Raw genomic sequence first — 19,627 nt, forward strand, 5'->3', positions numbered from 1 at the left:
TTATACATGCGTTTCAATGTATGAATGGGTGTGTGCTAAAGAGGCTATAAGTGCATCTACTTCAGAAGAGCCATTTACAGGGTCCCTTGGGGTACTGTTTTGACAAATATCCAAGAAGAGATCAAGGTACATTTGTTTCCATTCTTGAAAGTCTTTAGATGTCAAATCTGGATTATCGAGAACCTTATCTATAATGGCTACCTCTCCTTCTCTGGCCTGCAAAAGAAAAAAGAACAGAGAGTGATAAATTACTAGCAAGAGTATCTCATAAATGATGAGCAACTTAACAAAAGGGCAAGCACATGTAAGACACAAAGGCATTAGAAAGAGGGGGGCATAGTGAGCCATTGATTTTAAGCCTTTTGGGGTCTACTTAAAAATGATGTCAGACATGGGTCAGGGTGTTGGACATCACTTGGGTTGCAGAGTTTCCCTTCTTATTACCCCTTGATCTGTTATGTAAAAACAAATCCCTTGCTATTTACTATTAGCAGCTTTAGTTTCTAAGAAAATGTTTCACACTGTAAAGTGCCATCTGTTGACTTTTCTTGATTTCGTAAGAAATACTGTGTTGGTGTGTGGGATGCAAACAGATGGCCTGACATCAATCAGTACAGGGAGGCTTTTCAGCTGGGCTCCTCACTGTGGCATCTGAGCACTACATGTGAAAAAATAATAAATAGTATATGGAGATATGCCTATCTCATAGAAATGGAAGGGACACAAAGGTCATTGAGTCCAGCCCCCTGCCTTCACTAGCCGGACCAAGTACTGATTTTGCCCCAGATCCCTAAGTGGCCCCCTCAAGGATTGAACTCACAACCCTGGATTTAGCAGGCCAATGCTCAAACCACTGAACTATCCCTCCCCCCAAGGATGTTTTAATTAGATAACTGCTCTTCATTAAAGATCATAAATACATCTAGTAGGCCCGATACTCTGGCTCAGTGCAACTTCCTCCCAGCAAAAAGGATATGTCTACACTGATTCGCAGCATGGGTGGATAGGCTTGCGACGGCTTGAGATGAGCGAGCCCGCTAAAGATAGCAATGTAGACTTTGCACCACTGGTGGTGGCTCAGGCTAGCTGCCTGAGCTCAGATCCAGGGGTACAGGCAGGCTTGGACTTGAGCAGCTAGACTAAGCCACAACATTGACACTGCTATTTTTAGCATGCTAGTTAGAGCTGAGCTAGGATGTGTCTGTCTACTGGCTCTGGGAATCACACCTCCCAGCTGCAGTGTAGACATACCCATAGGGGCCAGAACCTGGCCGGATCTCCACCGCAAGTTCAGAGCCAGAATATCCCACTTGTACCCTATTCCCCTGCTGTCTGGGGTGCACATGGGTGGAGAAGGTGTGTGGCGGCTCTGTGCTATGCTCTTAACAATCCCTGGCTCTTGAGGGGCCATAGCCAGCAGGTGTAGATCAGAGCAGGCTCCAGGTTCCCTTGCAGTCACTCCACTCTACTGCAGCCAAGGGCAGCTGGATGCAACAGAATCAAGCCTTAATAATACAATTATCACCGAGGTTTACAGCACGAGGCCTTTCCTATAGTAGTGATCTGTTCATCAACAACTTCTCCTTTACCGTTTATTCCTACAGGAAGCCTCAGGGTCCCCACTGCTAATTTATCTGTTCCATGATAACTGTATACATATGCTAAAGCTTTCATCCATTTTGGTAAGGGTGATGGATGTAGTTAAAAAAAACCAGCCTGTTCTGTCTTTGACCTGATACACTTGAGGCTGGTACCAAGAAGTAGTAAATTTAAAATATTATTAACATGTATAAAGCGATCTTCATGTTTAGAGTGCTTTGCAAACAATAGCTTATTAATGTTCCCCAGAGTAGTTGCATATTCATTTTGGAGATAGGTAAACTAAGGCAAAGCTGAGATTAGAACATAGGAACTCCTGCTTTCCAGACCTGTGCTCGTACTACCGCACTGTGCTTCCCGGGTGCTGTATTAATAAATCATGGGTATTCTGTACCTCCTTACTACTAGTCAGCGAGTTTGCACCTTCCAGGAGGAAGGACAGTCTTGTGATTAAGGCACAGGACAGGAAGTAGAAAACACTTGGTTCTGTTTCTGGCACTTTCCCAGACTTCCTGTGTGAGACTTTGGGAAAGCCACTTGAAAGCCTTACTTTCCCCCTCTAGGTCCTGATTCTGCAATGTATGTATACATTTAACCTTACATACTCTGAGGGCACGTCTTCACTACCCGCCGGATCGGCGGGTAGCAATCGGTCTATCGGGGATCGACTTATCGCATCTAGTGAAGACGCGATAAAATCGATCCCCGATGGCTCTGCCTTCGACTCCGGAAATCCACCGCGGCAAGAGGCGGTAGCGGAGTCGACGGCGGTGCGGCAGCAGTCGACTTGCCGCCGTCCTCACAGCCAGGTAAGTCGACCTAAAATACGCCACTTCAGCTACGCTATTCACGTAGCTGAAGTTGCGTATCTTAGGTCGACCCCCCGCTGTAGTGTAGACCTAGCCTTAGTAGTGCTATTGCCTTCAATGGGACGACACTCACAGTGAGTAAAGTTAAGCCTCTGTGTAAGTCTTTGCAGGATCAGGGCCGTATTGAATGGAGATAATACTGTTTAAGTGCCTCTCAGGGGGGTTGAAAGACTTAATTAATGTTTGTAAAGCACTCTGAGACGAAAGCTGCTACCAAAGGCCAATTTATTTAGTATCTAGTGGCTTAAAATGTAGTAAGTTAAATTTAATATAGATAACTGGGCCTCAAGGAAGATCCAGCATAAGAGTATCTATTGCTTGCTGTGCTTTAAAGGAACATCCCTGGTGTAATCTGGAATAGCATGCACTGCGATAACTTTGTGATGATCAAGGGGCTAGACAAGGTGGTTAAAACTTCAAAATACAAATGCTCTGTTTTAAATGTAGGGCCATTATGACAATATTTGTTTGTATCATTACGGCCATTTATGTCATAAATCTTTGTGCCACCTTCAGGCAGAAAACAAATGTTCAATTTTTTTCTAGACAAGCTTAGTAATCATAGAGCAGCAACATTGTAAATAAAACTGCCACTTTCCAAACGATTGACTTTAATTAAGCTTACTCTCTGGTAATGATATAGCACATTTATCTTAGTAAATAAAAATGTTTTGGGGAAAAAAGGGGGATTAATACCTCTTCTGAAAATTTCAGATCAAATCATGTTTAACTAGGTAGGGCAGGAGCTCACAGAGATTTTATCTATTGAGAAATAAAACGGATTCCTCCCCCCCACCCCAAGACACTTTTTCTCGGCTCTGAGAACAGCATTTTCCCATGTCTCTCTTTTGTTCTTTTCACACACAAGATTCAGACTGCCCTCCAGCTGAGTACAGTTAATCTTTGAATACAATATAATAAGATCCGACTCTTTGGTGGGATTTCCCCACCCTCTATTATCTCACCTTTAAAGTGCTTTTCAGAATTCGCAGTTGGTGCAGTTTTTCATTGACTACTGGATCGCTACATCTTTTTATAAAAAACTTCTTGTACTCCAGCTTAGTGGAAATCCGGTATTCTCCTAAAGGCGACAGACTGGCCTGCTCCAAGGCTCTGTACAAATCTTGCAAGGAGTCTGCTGGCTTTTCTTCTACAGTTTCAGCTTAAAAAAACCAGGAAAAAAAAAACCCAAGAGAAAGGAACAGTGTATAATTAACATGGTTATTAAAAACCCATAAAAGCCTCCCTAAAAGCAGTATTTTTAACAAACCCAGAAAGGGATCATTTCACATATAGGGAGAGTATTCCACATCTGCCAAAATCCGCTCCCCCTCAAAAGTATTGCAAGTCAAACACTACCTAAAGCTATATTTCTCTCTAATTATTGCTTACGTAAATCACTTCTAGATACGGTACTTTTCAAGAGAAACAAAAGCAAAACTTTTGACAATACAAAGCTTTCTACAAAGCAGAAAAAAAAGATTACAGGGTATAAGTTTACTGTCATAATAGACACTCTAATTACAATTAACCATAATAGTAAATTCATAAGCTATTACAAGAAATGGGAGCAAGAGGAGCAGCCTACCAAATGAGAAGGAACTTCAGGTGAGAGATCCGACGGAAAAATAATCAGGGGAAGGAGGTTTAACATTGTCTTGGGTTTTTTTTTTCCCTTTAGGGGATACAAAAAGGATCTCAAAAACAAAGTAAAAATGTGCTGCAGTTCAGGAGGCGGCATTTCTCCTAGGATTTGTGGGGGGGGGGGGGAAGTGGGGGGGGGGGGAGACTGTTTCTGTTTTGCTTCTTCAACTGACATTGAATTTTCTCTCTCTTTTGTCCCTATTCATGCACATGTGAAAAAGTAATGTATGGAGTCACCTGTACTATCCTTTGCGCTACAGTAATTCCTAGAGGTTCAGCTTAAATTGGGGCCCTGTTGTGTTAGGAACTGTACAAAGGGTACATCTTCACTACCCGCCGGATCGGCAGGTAGTAATCGATCTATCGGGGATTGTTTTATCGCGTCTCATTTAGACGTGATAAATCGATCCCCGAACTCGCTCCTCGTCGACTCTGGAACTCCACCAGAGCAAGAGGCGGAAGCGGAGTCGATGGGGGAGCCGCGGCTGTTGATCCCGCGCAGTGAGGACCCGAGGTAAATCGATCTAAGATACATTGACTTCAGCTATGTTATTCTCATAGCTGAAGTTGTGTATCTTAGATCGATTCCCCCGCCCCCAGTGTAGACCAGCCCTAAGTAGACCAGACACAAACGGGTGGGAAAAAGGATGAGCTATTAATTTTGCCTCACTGATTCTCCGGCACATATTGTTTAAAAAAATATTGCCTGTGAAAGCACTAAAAGATAAGACGGCATTAGAGAGAGGAGACCTCATTTCTTCCCTGTCAGTAGTGCATGTTTTCCCACCCGAACCTAACCTGCCAATCTCCTCAACCAGCTTCTGAAAGAACCACTTGTCGGAGTGAGATGGTCATTCAGACTTAAGCACATGCCTGACTTTAAGCACAGAAGTTAAGTGCCTTAAATGTGAGCACTCACATGCTTAAGTACCCTGCTGAACTGGGGCTTCAGTCTCCATGTATACTCAGACATTAGCTTTTCTACTAACACTACGGACAAGGATGCTAACTGGTGCTAATGGTGACAGCAGCTTTCTGGGGGGTAGATACATGCCAACCACAAACTGGACTGAGACCAACTACTCATTTCACAGAGGCCAAACAAACATCACACAGTATAGTAACTACTCACCTGGGTCAGTTTCAAACAGGGAAGCTAGAGAGAAAAAAAACCTGTCTCCCAGAATAATACTTACAGTTATATAATGCCTTACATGCTCAAAGCACTTTACAATCATTAATATCAGCAGAAATCCTCAAAGACATGCAGTCCTTTGACTCTTCTGTACATTTCTTTAATCTAATAGTAATTTGTAAAGCACACGTTTTGTTTTAATCGTCCTATACGTGAGGAAGGATTATAGCTCTTCAACTGAGAGGTTGTGGCTTTGAAAAGAGCCTTTGGGTTGTTGCATGTTTTTCCCCTAGACCCTCTTACTATATAATATGCTTCTGGGAGACAGTCATTGATTTAATCACATATGTATGTAGGCAACATTTAAAGACAAATCAAAATGACAAGATGCATCATCTTTTTTTTCCTTTTCTGTTATAAAAACAGTTAATGGTTAAAATAAAAGGAAAAGACTAAATAAGTGAATACTAATACACTGGCTCAAATCCTTTGTGTTTTGATTTTTCTGCTTTTTTAGAAATGTCGCTAGGCCTCAATTTTAGAATTTCCATGAGACATTATAATGAAGAGGAACATTAGTATGGTCCGTGTATTCACGTTTGTTTGCATCTTCCAATGTGTAATTCTATCGATCTAAGGTGCTATCTTAATGGTATCTGAGTGATTTACAAAGAAATCTGGATAAAGCTAGCTAAATCTGACAGCAGATTATTTTGTCTGTTTCTCCCTTCCTTTTCTCCCTTGTTATATAAAAAGTGAATCTTTCTCCAGTCTCTTTCCTCCAGCAACAATTTTTGTTTCATATGACCATGCTTTCTCCTCATGGGTGGTTAGTAGTTATTATGGGAAAACTATGCTGAAGAGATGAGTTTTTATAATTTAGCCTGAAGCTGTCCAGATTCAATGGCATGTTAATCTCTTGTGGCAGGGTGTTCTATGGCCTGGGGCCAGCCACTAAGAAATCTCTCAACCCTATCATGCATTTCACAAGTTACTGAAAATCCCAGTGTTCCCGATGAGCAATTAAGAGGCAGTCCTTGAAACGATTTAGGCTTAACCCATTTAGGGTTTTGAATAAGAAGAGCAGTACCTTAAATTCACCTGTAACTCCAAAAAGCACAGGTGAAGTATTTGCATCAGCCTGTATTATTAAATAGTCAATCTGCCACTGTCAACATCAACTGAAGTTCTTCAGGGCTGTCATATTCATGCTAAGATAAAGAATTATGCAGTAATTGAACCTAGAAGCCATCAATGAATCTGTGAAAGGGCCTGAGGGGTAACTTGGGCAAGAGAATTTCCATTTGTGGTATCACTATCACCAGATCAATGATTTAAGATGGGGGGAACATCTTGGCTGGATGGAAAATGGTATATTTGGTAGCAGACGCTATCCTGATATTGGCAGCCATGAAGAGTCCAGAAGGCCCCCGTCTGCACCCCATCCTGACGACTGGCAGACAGATGTACTCAAAGGATAGTGGTATGGTGTCAGCCAATTCTTTGAAATATTTCCCCTCTATCCACATACCTCACCTCCATCTTGCTTGAGTTTATCTTCATCCAGGCACTGATATCACTTAGGGACTGGGGTAGTCATCTGCATTTGGGAGTAGGGCTGGGCTTTGGTGTGAAGGATTGAGCAGTGAGGAAAAGAGAGCCAGTGAGGTGGCTCTGAGCATTTAGGATTCGCTCTGCATTTAGGCCCCTTTGTTAGTGATGTCAGATACCTTTGCAGAGGCTACATCACCACCTTGTTCCAGTGAATGCTCCTGCACCCTGGGAAATGATAAAGACGACAGCACTGCTCTTAGTGAGTGGAGCTGCCCCTCAATCAGCTCCTGTGGGGGAGTGAGACTTTTCACTTAATAACTTCATTTTAAAGCTTCACCCCAAATTTGTAAATGCTGGTGAAACCTTTAGCTAACTGGCTAACGTCCAGGGCTTTAAAGATGAATTGCAAAAATTTACTTTTTTAAATACCTAAATCTTGCTAAGGTTTCCAAAGACTTTAAAAATATACAAGCTGTGAAGGGATGGATTCTCTTTCCCCCTAATTATTCCATGACAAAGGGGCAAAGGATGAGGGACAAGAGTGACAGTTCATGGACAGTTAAATATTAACATGGAGGTCCAAGTCCCAACACATATGTTAGAGGGCTGAAGCCATTTTTCCCCTCTGTGGGTTCCTAAAAGAAAAGTTCCTGAGGGAGGGTAGGCAGAACTCCCTCTTCTCCTTCACTTCCTTTCCTGAGGGCAACCACCATCATGGTAACATCCATGTGGTAGCAGTTGTCATGCTGTTGTAGATGTTTGTTGTTTGGTTGCTGTAACTCTGTAACTAACCCTCTTGCACGGTGTGAATTTGGGTATGAGTGGAAGATTGTCCCCTTCCCCACTCAGCTATCTCCTTTCCCTTCTATTTCTTTTTTGTCTGCATGGCAGGTGTGGTTCTTTGGAACTGTGGTGGGGGCTGGGAGTTTACTCTCGGAATTGGTTCCTATGATTAGAAGCTCCTGATCTCACAGATTGAGAGACAGAGTATTTCTAAACTGCAGTGAGACACCTGCGGCTGACCCCTGCCAGCTGATTCGGGCACGCAGGGCTCTGGCTGTGGGGCTGTTTAATTGTGGTGTAGACATTTGGGCTCAGGCTGCCGCCCAAACTCTGGGCCCCTCCTAACCTCTCAGGGTCCTAGAGCCTGGACTCCAGCCTGAGGGTCAACACCACAATTAAACAGCCCTTTGGCCTGAGTCCTGCAAGCCTGAGTCAGCTGGCATGGGCCAGCTACAGATTTTTAATTGCAGTGTAGATATACCCTAAAGGACATGGTACCCTAAAAGCAGCATGATTTGAGATTAAATTAAGAGTGTCACCCTTTTAACTTTGATCTAAGCTAGCTCATGGTTAAGTGACTGGGTTAGTAATACATCCATTTGCCAATGGAAGGCCTCAGCTGGGGCTGTAGCTGTCTGATATGTTGCACTAGCATTACAGTTTCTTTAAGGAAGAATCAGGCCTCAAGGGATACCTGATTCAGATACAGAACAGATTCTGGAGGAGGGCTGTAGGCCTAGAGGGATTCACAGACTGATTTTAGAATGGCACCACAAACATTAGGTTGTTATTCATTATTCTGAGTTGGCGCCTGAGTCCCAGACTGCGTTTCTCTAGCCACCTGGCTCCTCTGAAAAAATGGTTTTAGGATTTCCATACACTGATGAAGGTGAGAGTCCCTAATCTGGAACACAGATTGTTATTCCTGGCCGCATCCATTTCTTGAGCAGCTTTTTCACTTGGGTATAGAACAGCCCCACATGTACTTTGCGGCACACTAGGCCTAAATTCTATAGCGAGGTCTCCAATTGCTACACCAGAGTGGTGCCAGTCTGTGACAATGAAATTTCTGCTGCAGATTCAAGTATATTCAACATCAGACATTTTTTATTTAATTAAAGGTAAAACTGAATAATACTCAGCACAGAAGCAGCTGCATTATTTTGATATTCAAGTTCCAATTTTGGAAGGTTTCTGACATGTATTTTACACTGCCTCTGAATTTACAAAGAAGCCAGAAACATTTTATCAGGAAGCGAAGGTGGAGGTTTTTTGCAGCTGATGAGGAGAAAGTTCATAGAATCATAGAATATCAGGGTTGGAAGGGATCTGAGGAGGTCATCTAGTCCAACCCCCTGCTCAAAGCAGAACCAATTCCCAACTAAATCATCCCAGCCAGGGCTTTGTCAAGACTGACCTTAAAAACCTCCAAGGAAGGAGATTCCACCACCTCCCTAGGTAACCCATTCCAGTGCTTTACCACCCTCCTAGTGAAAAAGTTTTTCCTAATATCTAACCTAAACCTCCCCCACTGCAACTTGAGACCATTACTCCTTGTTCATCTGCCACCACTGAGAACAGTCTAGATCCATCCTTTTTGGAACCGCCTTTCAGGTAGTTGAAAGCAGCTATCAAATCCCCCCTCGTTCTTCTCTTCTGCAGACTAAACAATCCCAGTTTCCTCAGCCTCTCCTCATAAGTCATGTGCTCCAGCCCCCTAATCATTTTTGTTGCCCTCCACTGGACTCTTTCCAATTTTTCCACATCCTTCTTGTAGCGTGGGGCCCAAAACTGGACACAGTACTCAGACGAGGCTTCACCAATGCCGAATAGAGGGGAATGATCATGTCCCTCGATCTGCTGGCAATGCCCCTACTTATACAGCCCAAAATGCCGTTAGCCTTCTTGGCAACAAGGGCACACTGTTGACTCATATCCAGCTTCTTGTCCACTGTAACCCCTAGATCCTTTTCTGCAGAACTGCTCCCTAGCCATTCGGTCCCTAGTCTGTAGCAGTGCATGGAATTCTTCCGTCCTAAGTGCAGGACTCTGGTTGGGGCTTTTGGTACCACATCAAGGGATGAGAAATGATTTGAGTTAAAGACATGCAGATACACTTTGTGACTTTGGCAGTGCAATCCCATTTGTGAGTGATCTGAGTTTTGTGGGTTGGTGGGAGTTAACTAGTTTCCTGCCCCAGATATCCTTGTCAATAACCAGTTGCTCCATTATTCCTCTTTACATTATTTCCCCCAGTGTATCCAAGATCAACAGGTAGAACATTAGCTGGATATTGCTACTAAAATGGTCAGAGTCAAATAGTTACTATTGCTGATATTTACATAGCAGTATTAGGTTTCAGATGTAACTCTTCATTGAGTTGAACAGGAGTAGGCCAGACCACTGAGAAGTATTACTGTCTGTTTGCGGACTCGGGAAGACAACACTGAACCAGTGACATTCAGAGGGTTGCATATTCAATCCTATGGGTTAGAGCATGATTCTGTGGCAGGGGATAGATGTTATAGACAGAGTCACAGAAAACACAGAGCCCTGAGCATAGATTTCTCATCACCCTTCTAATCTCAGTCTCTAAAGTTTTGTTACTTTCTTCAGAAGCTTTCCATATTATTATTATTATATCAGCAGAGGTGACTTCTTATACCTTCCATTAGTCCTCTGCCACTAAAGGGGTCTTCATGAACTATAGACCTGTGAAGCTTTTGCAGTTAAGAAAGGTACCAGAAGAACTACAGATTGCATCCAACACTATTAGCACACACATCATCTGTGCAAAGGTAACACAACACCATCAGCCCTCAACTTTGTCACTCACCAGGCTGAGTGTGCAGGTGTTTCAAGGACCTACAGTCCTCCTTTTGAGGCTTGCAGGCTTTTAAGCACCTGCTCATCATATTTCTGCTGTTCTTCCCAATGTCACTAAGATTCCTTTCCTCATCTTTAGGTTCCTCTTTCCTTTTGGATTGCCAACCACCTGAGCATATCTTCAGTATTTTGGGGAAAGAGGGCTTTTGCAGTTGGTGAGGTCATCAAGGCAGTTGCCTCTTGCCATTTCCTTTTTGTGGCTACATTCCTTTTCTCAATTCCCCTCCACCTGTTTTCTATTCTCCAGGCTCCCTACATTGTTTTCTTCTTCAAAGAATTAAATGTTTTGCTTTGCTAACTTTACTACTTGGTTACATGCTTCATCCAGCTCCTCAGACGCTTAGCCACTACTCACCTGTAATTAATTAACGATGCACATGAACAAAATTACCATCTTCTGAAAACCCTGAGAAAGTTGAGCTATAGCCTTACTGGTTTCTATGTCAGAGAGTGAGCAAGGTGAAAATTATCAGTCTGAAATCCCTGTGCTCCACTGAAATCTAAACTCCTATTTTCATTCCTTTTGATGAGGTCACACTCTCTGGCTGAGAAACCAGCTCAGCTGAGCTTTCCCAGGATCTTGGGGAGGTAATTTTATTAGAAAAAGGCACTAATTACATTATTAAACAGCTACCTCCCCCCCGGAAATCTCACATGATTTGCTTTGAACTTTACAGCAAAGCCTTGACAATTCATCTTTAGCACCTGGAAACTGACTTCATGAAAACTTCTAAGACCTTTTCGTGGCTGCTAGTGAGTGCCATGCCAGGGACAAGGGTGGGTTTCTGGGCACAGGTAAGTGGGCAGGTTGGGAGTATTAGATAAAGGAAGTCCTGAGCCTCCCTCCACCCCCATGCAAAAATTTCCCTCTTTCTTTGTTTGCCTTCTTGACATTGAGGGCACATCCACACTAAAAGGTGTTTGTTGCCCACATGTTAAGCTTACACATGATAACTAACATGAGGTAAAATCCTAGTGCAGACAAGGCACTTTGTAGTTGTCACATGTGTTAGCAGGTTGAGATAAACAGTGTCTGGGATTTAGTTAATACATAGTAAGCAAACATGTGAACTGCTAATGAAGACAAGGCCCAACACATGACCTGGTCCCCTTATTCAAAATTCCCGAGCCCTTGCTCAGTCAGTCAGCCAGCAGAAGCATCAGGATGTCAGGCTTGGAGTGGGGCAGGACCAGTATGAATAAGGCAATCGGAAAAAGAACATGGAGACAGGTGAGCAGGGTGAGGCAGCATTCTGCTTGGGAGCATCTTCTGGTGCTCAACAAAAGAAGGGCTGAGGGAAAAAAGTAGGGAAATGGGAAGGATCTCATTATGTTTAGAGAAGGGAGAGCAAGAAGGTATAAGGAGAGAAAAGGTGGGATTTGGTTGGGTTGGATGGATGGGAAGAGACACTGAAGAGAAGTAACCTATTCTTCAGATTCTCAGGGTATGTCTATACTACCCGCCGGATCGGTGGGTAGTGTTTGATCTATCGGGGATCGATTTATCGCGTCTCATCTGGACACGATAAATCGATCTGCGGATCAATGCCCATACTCCACCTCGGCAGGAGGAGTAAGCGGAGTCGACGGGGGAGCCGCGGCAGTCGACTCACCGCCGTGAGGACGGCCAGGTAAGTCGAACTAAGATACTTCGACTTCAGCTATGCGAATAGCATAGCTGAAGTTGCATATCTTAGTTCGAACCCCCCGCTAGTGTAGCCCAGGCCTTAGTGCAAAATGCCAGGGTACCATAAATTCACCTTCAGTACTCTAAGGGTTACTGTTCACGTGACAGGGATCCTAAGATAAGTTTACATTACACAAAGGGGGGGAAAAAAATCAAAGTTTATAATTCAAAGAAACGGGAATTTAAATAGTTTCTACATCTATTTAGACAGAAGACTGGCAGACAAAACTGGATATTTTCTCTCTCTCGATTTAGTCTAAGGGCATATCTATACTGCAATAAAACACCTGTGCCTGGCCCATGTCAGCTGATTCAGGCTCGCAGGGCTTGGGCTGCGGGGCTATCAAACTACAGTGTAGATGTTCAGGCTCAGGCAGAAGCCAAGGGGGAGGGCCCAGAGCCTAGGTTCCAGCCTGATCCTGAATGTCTACACTGTAATTTGATAGCACCGGAAAGCCCAGGTCAGCTGACAGGGCAGCCACGGGTATTTTGATGCAGTGTAGTCATACCCTAAACCAAAAGAAGAGAACCACTCAAACCAGCGGAAGGTAAAATTTTAGGAGGAGACTGCATCTGCACATGAAGTCACCTCTGTGAAGCACATTTATAAAGGAAGCCATAGTTAGACGGAAAATCAGCTCATAGTAGGAGAGCAGTGTAGTTCCCACGGGTGATTACTGAGAAAAGAACAATTGGCACACTGTTTAAGTACAGCACAGAGTAGGCAGGAGGTAAAATAAGATACAATTCTGGTCTGCATGGAAACCAAATGCTAATCAGCTGGTCAGCATGATTTAGGGCAGATTCCTCTATTAAAGTGCAAAAGGAAACCTATATCACTTATCACCTCCTTCTCTGCACTTACAGTAAAATAAAGGTCTGAATGTTATTTTGTTTCTTAAAATGAGCCCTTTTTCAAAGGTAAATGCAAGCTGTGTTAATCTCTGGGTTTCTTTTGAAATTCTGCAGATCACTTTTCTTTGCGTCTTCCCTCCCCTTTTCGCCTTCTACCTCTCCTGCCCTCTCTGTTTCTTGCAATCCCCTTCCTTTTTGTTCTTCTTTCAAATTAGTAGGATGCTAATATCGAAACTTTATTGTTAAATTTATTCACCTAAATTTGGTTCATTGCTGATTATGTACTCTATGTATCTTATGACTTTTAAAACAAAACTTGTATTTGTGGATAATCTAAGCACTATACCCAGATGTACCGACACTTTTTTCTTAACCTGTGTATTATATAATGTTTTAACATTAGAGCTGCCACTAAGTCAGTCAACAAAGCAGAGATGAATGAGTGCTTCAGAGAGGCCTGTGTACTGGGAAGGAGTTGGGGGGGTAGAAAAGAGTTTCCTAGAACTCTCACTGAATTATGGGAGGACTGCCCTTAAAAACAAGCTGCAATACACATTTCCAGAGTAAGTTTTAGCAGCTGGAGAATCAGAGGACTGGAGTATTAAGGTAACAGGCTACACCACTGCCTCCTGTGCAGAGGAAGTGTATCTGGGAGATTTATATCCATGTCCTATTTACTCCTATTATGTAACCTTCAAGACAAAGAGGAAATTCTCAAGAAAGTCTGCACAGCAGAGCTCAATGGTACACTCATCATCTGAGACCTAGGGCCTGATTCTCCTCTTTTTGTTGGTGAAATTGGTTCCTTGAAATCAAAGGAGCTATAAAACTGATGTAAATAAGGGGAGGACCAGATTCCTAGTCTTTGTAGGGTCTGAGGTATATTAATCGTATTGAAGTAACACCTTACAGGCCTCAGCCCCATTGTGGTAGGCACAGTACAAGCACATACCAATATGATCCCTGCCCTGAAAAGCGTACATTCTCATGCTATTTAACTTCCAGTGCTTGTGATGCATCAGCTCAGAGGCATTAATGCCAGAAGGGTCCTTTATGATCACCTAATCTGACCTCCTGCACATTGCAGGCCACGGAACCTCACCCACAGCACCCCTATAATAGACCCATAGCCTCTGGCTGAGTTACTGAAATCCTCAAATCATGATTTAAAGACTTCAAATTACAGAGAATCCACCATTTACTCCAGTTTAAACCAGCAAGTGACTCATGCCCCACACTGCAGAGGAAAGCAAACACCCCGCAGGGTTTCTGCCGATCTGACCCAGCAATCAGTTAGACCCTGAGGATGTTGGAAAGACCCTCCAGCCAGACACCCGGAAAAGAATTCACTGTAATAATTCAGAGCCCTCCCCATCTAGTGTCTCATCACTGGCCATCGGTGAAATTTGCTACTAGCAGTCACAGATGGACCACATGCCACTGTAGGCAGTCTAATCATACCATCCCCTCCATAAAGTTATCAAGCTCAGTCTGGAAGCCAGTTAGGTGTTTTGCCCCCACTGTTCCCATTAGAAGGATGTTCCAGAACTTCACTTAAGTATGACTGTACTAATGAGTGCAAAAAGTGCATAGAAAAAATAAAATTCAAATAAAAATAAAATTCCTAACAGTAACAAGAAACTGATTATTAGCAGCAGAATTTGTTGGCAATGACAAATATTTATAAATATATCCTTTAATATTTGGTTTAAGTGATTTACTTACATTATCTTCCATACGGCAATGTCAATTTAATTTTTATTTGCTGCTTTTTTTTAGTGCCTCACTGGGAAAATTTTACATAATGAAAGAGGCTCTCTTGTCAATTTCCTGTTTCTTTTCTATGCTACATGCTGAAATTAGTGTTTAATTTTGATGCAAACTGTTAAAGTGAAATAAACATTGCATTCACCATTACCATTTCACCTGCAAGCTTCCTCTCATTCTCCTCAGTTCAGGGACAAAGTAAAACCATGCCACCCTGAAAGACAGTTGAAGTATTCAGGGGACAGTGCAACTGGAGAGACAGTTTGTGTCACTGTATAGATGGGGGCACTGACACTTTTAAATGGATAATGATTTCCCTATGGATTAGTCCAGCAGCAACCATTTGGAAGCAATTATTTCTTCAGCAAAACATTCTTTTCATAAACCTAAACTGTAAGGGCACACGATGTTGCAAAAGGTTAAATGACAAATGGTAGGAACAGTTGGACATAGCTACATTACTCATCAGTCCAATTTGAGCGACACTCACTCTTGTACAACAGCAATATCTGTCAAGGTTTATAGGGTTGGTACCTAACTAAGTTTGAATAGAGTACCTAATCCTAGTACATCACCTGTTCGCTGAGAACAGGAACCCTACTCCACAGGGATCGTAAATGTCATATCTGTTATGCTTTACTTCCCTGGAAACTACAACACAGGGTGAAATTTCCAGAAGAGTTTAAGTCCAATTTTCATAAGCGTCCAACTCACTTAGGAGCCTCAAATCCATTTTCAAAAGTGTCTTAGGCACTTCTGAAAATTGGACTTAAGCCCTTTTGGAAATTTTACTCATAGGTTTTATTTAAACATGTCATATATGCCGATGTTCTTGCAGATTTCCTGATAAAGGCACGGATTAGACCTCGGACTAATTAATCTGTACCTTAATTTACATTTTATTTATTTAAGGCATGACATTGCAAGATGTAAAGCTTGTCAGGTGCTGAGTGCCCTCAACACCACTGTAGTCTGTTCTCCTCTAAGCACCACCTAGGACTGGGCCCCTACATAGCACCTTTGGTAATAAACCTAAAACAACAACAAAAATTTAACAGCAATATACTCTTTACCACAGATTTCTTATGCAATTAAATGTCCAGATGCTGAATAAACTTTTGAACATGGAATGTGTACACTTTAACAAAAAACTTTCTCCCAGAATTGGTACCATAATCATGATGGAAGAGACATCTGTCCCATATCCATTAGGAAGAATACATGTGTGCATTCCCACAGGAAACGGAGAAACAGAGCTTATGGACAAAGGGTATGCAGAGGCAAAGCTGGGTAATTTGCCAATGAGTAATATAGATTTTTTTATTAAGCAGAAAATAATACCTTAAAAAAACCCTAACCTAATGAATAAATCAACTGTCTTCATTAAAGAAACGTTTACTGCCATTTTCCAAACTTTATTTTAAGGCATACAGAAAAAATATTTGACAAATGTGTATGCAATTAATGTCATGGGCTGCTAATTGCAGCCCTTCGGAATCCCTCTCAAAAATGGTAATGCTCATTCAATACAGTCTGTGAGAGGAAAAAATGAAGCTGAAGTTAAAATGCACAGTGGGGCAGATATATTAGCTCCTTATGGCCTTTGGCAAAAGCAGTAAATGAGCCATCAGTGGAACCCAAAATGGCAGCCAAAGGACATTTTAGATTCTTATCTTGGCTTCTGATACTCTAATTCATTTCCAAAACATTTCATTTCTAACTAATTCTGTAGTTTAATGACAGGATGCAAAGGACTGGTTCAGGTTGCAGGGCATTCCAGCAAGGTTTTAACAATAAATCTTTCAGGTTGCAGAATCTTTATGCGCTTAGCACTGATTTATCGACACTGGCAGAGGCAAGTATTTCAAAGGCAACATTATATAAAGAGATGAATTCTGCCTTTGTCAAGTGTTGGAAAGAGCAGTAAATTATATTTAAAAATCAATTCCTAAGGATATGCGATTAATAAAAACACGGTGGGTTCATCTGTTTGGTCAACAGGCAAAAACTGTATCAATGTACAATTTTGTAAACAACAAGTAACAGTGGGCATACTTTGCTATAATAGGCATGTTCAGTTTCTTGATTGGTAACAATTAAAGATGTCAAAACCATGTTGTTAAATATATAGATTGACTTGTGGCAGGCCCATTAATGTTAAATGGAAACACAATATGCATACTGATGAATATCCAACTAGCATATATGTCATAGTATACAGGATTTTTATTTTATAAAATTAATATTAAAACTATTATAGTTTTGTTACTGCTATAAAGCAGAGAGATGCAATTTTATTCACTGCACAATTCTTATTTGTGAGGAAAAAAGCATAGTCTACTTATATATAAAAGGGAAATATTTATATATAACTATATATATATATATATATATAATTTTATTGGTATTAACAGAATGCAATACCATACATTGAGCCAACAGAAGGAAAACATTTCAAAATACATTTTTAAAAGTATCTCTCCATAAGATAATATGAAATATCAAGTAATTAGCATTGACATTATTACAATACACCCGTAGCCAAATATATAAAGGAAAATCCACATTCTAATCACAGAGATAGAGGCAAACATTAACTCATAGGGGAGCCAGAACATAATGATAAATAACAATATTGGAATCTACTTTGAGTGACATCCAGACAAATACTGGCCCCAAAACAACCCCATGGAGTGCGAGTGCTATACAGAGAATACTTGACACCTGTTCTGTGAGGCAGCATCACTCACATGTAAGTCTTAGAAGATAAAGAGGATTTGTAGATTGTATCTGTGGAGTCTAATAAATCCCAGCATGAGGTATCTTCTCCATCACTGTCATCCAAATCAGTTTCAGTGTGCCCTCTGATAATTCATTATAAATCATTAAACATATATTAAGTCTCCAAATAGTTGGTACACACCTTGACTTGGAAGAATACACTTAATTTAGTATGATACAGCAAGTTAACTTCCTTCACTTATGTGAAGTACGCTTAAGTTATATTAGCTTTCTCTGCTTTGCCTGAATGAAGTCACTGAAGTCCATAAAAACAAAAGGATTTTATAGTTACCATAGCTGATCCCTCTTTAATTCCTTGAAGTCTGCAGAACACAAATGTGTGTCATCAGAGCCCTTCCCCTGCCATGACCCTCTTCCCCTTCTGTTCTCCTATGCAGGGGGCAGTATTTTCTGCAACTGCGCTCCATGTAGACAGGATATGATTTTGTGCCTAGTCCCATTGTGGAAAGGATGCATTCTTCAAAAGACTGGTAATAGGTCTGCCCCTTTAACACTTTCCTGGAGTCCCCATATCCAGACATTTGGTTGTCTATGCTTTAAAATGTCTGTTCTCTTTTATAAACATCAAAGTTATTCAAGAAGAATTAAACTTTCTGAACGGAGGCCATTAGGTTGCTTGCAAGAGGCTGAAGTTGAGTCTCCGTCGTGCCAATTCTCTCCGATCTAAATTCTCTAATCATTAGTTTATCAATCTGAGTCCAATCAGTTCAGTGCCAAGAGAAGTGGATCCGATTTGGCATGGAGAGGTTCTATCAACTCTCGCAGTGTATTAGCCTAATATGATAAAGCAGTGATACAATATGATGAAAGAACTGTGACGTGCCATTATTTCCATATCATATTAGTATATTAGAAATACCAGCATGCAATCTTGATACAAGAGAAAATAGCAAATATGGCAAGATTTTCATAAGGTTTTAGCACTACAGTGCTTTTCTTGTCTGCATGCATGTGTGAGCCCAAGGACATGGCACTGTTTTGGTTTTATACTACGATCCTTCAGAGATTTCAGTTTCTGGTGCACACAAGCTATGTAGGAGTGTGCTGTTTTGCATTTTCACTTTGCATAGACACTTTAAAAAAACAGAATGAAGACCAATTAAAAGAAGATCAAATAAACTAATGTATATCTACTTCCTCAGTGTAGTCTGGTTTAACCTGGATTAGCCCATTTGGCAAGCACTGGGAAAGGTCATGGGAGTGAGGGGGGAGGAGAGAGGGATCCACCCCAACCCCCTGAATGTACAGGGCATACACAAACATGTCCTACCGACAGCTAATTATGAAAGAGCAGAAGTGGTGACATAAGGAGATCTGGCTCATTTCACTCTCCCAACTGGAGACCCAGTATTGTGAAGTTATGAATGGAAGATCAGAAATAGGGACAGGCCTGACTTTTTTACCTGACTTTTGAACATATGATGTTAGTGTGGGTTCAAACATCATCACACTCTTGAAACTTATTGGGTCTGTGTTCTTAGAGGGGAAAATGCTAGCATATAGTAAAATTATATAATTAGGGTTAAAACAGCTGCTTCAAAAGCCAGGCTGGCAATATTAGATACCATGTCTATTTTACTATATGCTGTATGTATTTTGACACACACACACACACACACACACACACACACACACACACACACACACACACACACACACACACACACACACACACACACACACACACACACACACACACACAACAAGTTTTGCTTTTTAAATTTAATCACTCTGGGAAAGTGCCCCGGGATTTAAACTACACAGAATAAAAAGGTTTGTGAATATAATCTAGCTTTACTAATATAGCCAAAATGTAATTTAATTGGTGAGGTTCACCCATCCCTTTTCAGGGAGAATGTTTTTCCCCCAAAAGAGAACACCTAGGTTGGGAAGAGGAGACAAGACCAGGAAGTTCCGCTTTTACACTTCAGCGTATAGCAGATCACCAGGGTTGAATTAACAGAAAAGAACAACTACCCCAACAATGGAAGGGAGCTATTAACAGAAATCCTGGATGGAAAGAATGATAGGCCCATTTAGTTCATC

The 19,627-nt window shown here is 41.6% G+C and overlaps 1 protein-coding gene across 5 annotated transcripts in view; it reads right to left on the reverse strand.

Annotated features, from left to right (window-relative positions):
* Nucleotides 1–19,627, reverse strand: part of CNKSR2 (connector enhancer of kinase suppressor of Ras 2) — a 361,047-nt gene continuing 341,420 nt past the window's right edge. For 4 of the 5 annotated variants that reach the window (XM_065413945.1, XM_065413940.1, XM_065413934.1 and 1 more), the window contains 2 exons: nt 3,434–3,630; nt 1–216 (listed from right to left, as the gene is read on the reverse strand). In XM_065413945.1, coding sequence (XP_065270017.1) covers nt 1–216; nt 3,434–3,630 — 413 coding nt within the window. Of the gene's footprint in view, nt 217–3,433; nt 3,631–5,244; nt 5,269–19,627 lie in introns of all 5 variants that reach the window. The other variant, XM_065413921.1, reaches the window with a different exon arrangement.

The sequence above is a fragment of the Emys orbicularis genome, chromosome 1 (assembly GCF_028017835.1).
Source record: "Emys orbicularis isolate rEmyOrb1 chromosome 1, rEmyOrb1.hap1, whole genome shotgun sequence".
Classification (NCBI taxonomy): domain Eukaryota; kingdom Metazoa; phylum Chordata; order Testudines; family Emydidae; genus Emys; species Emys orbicularis.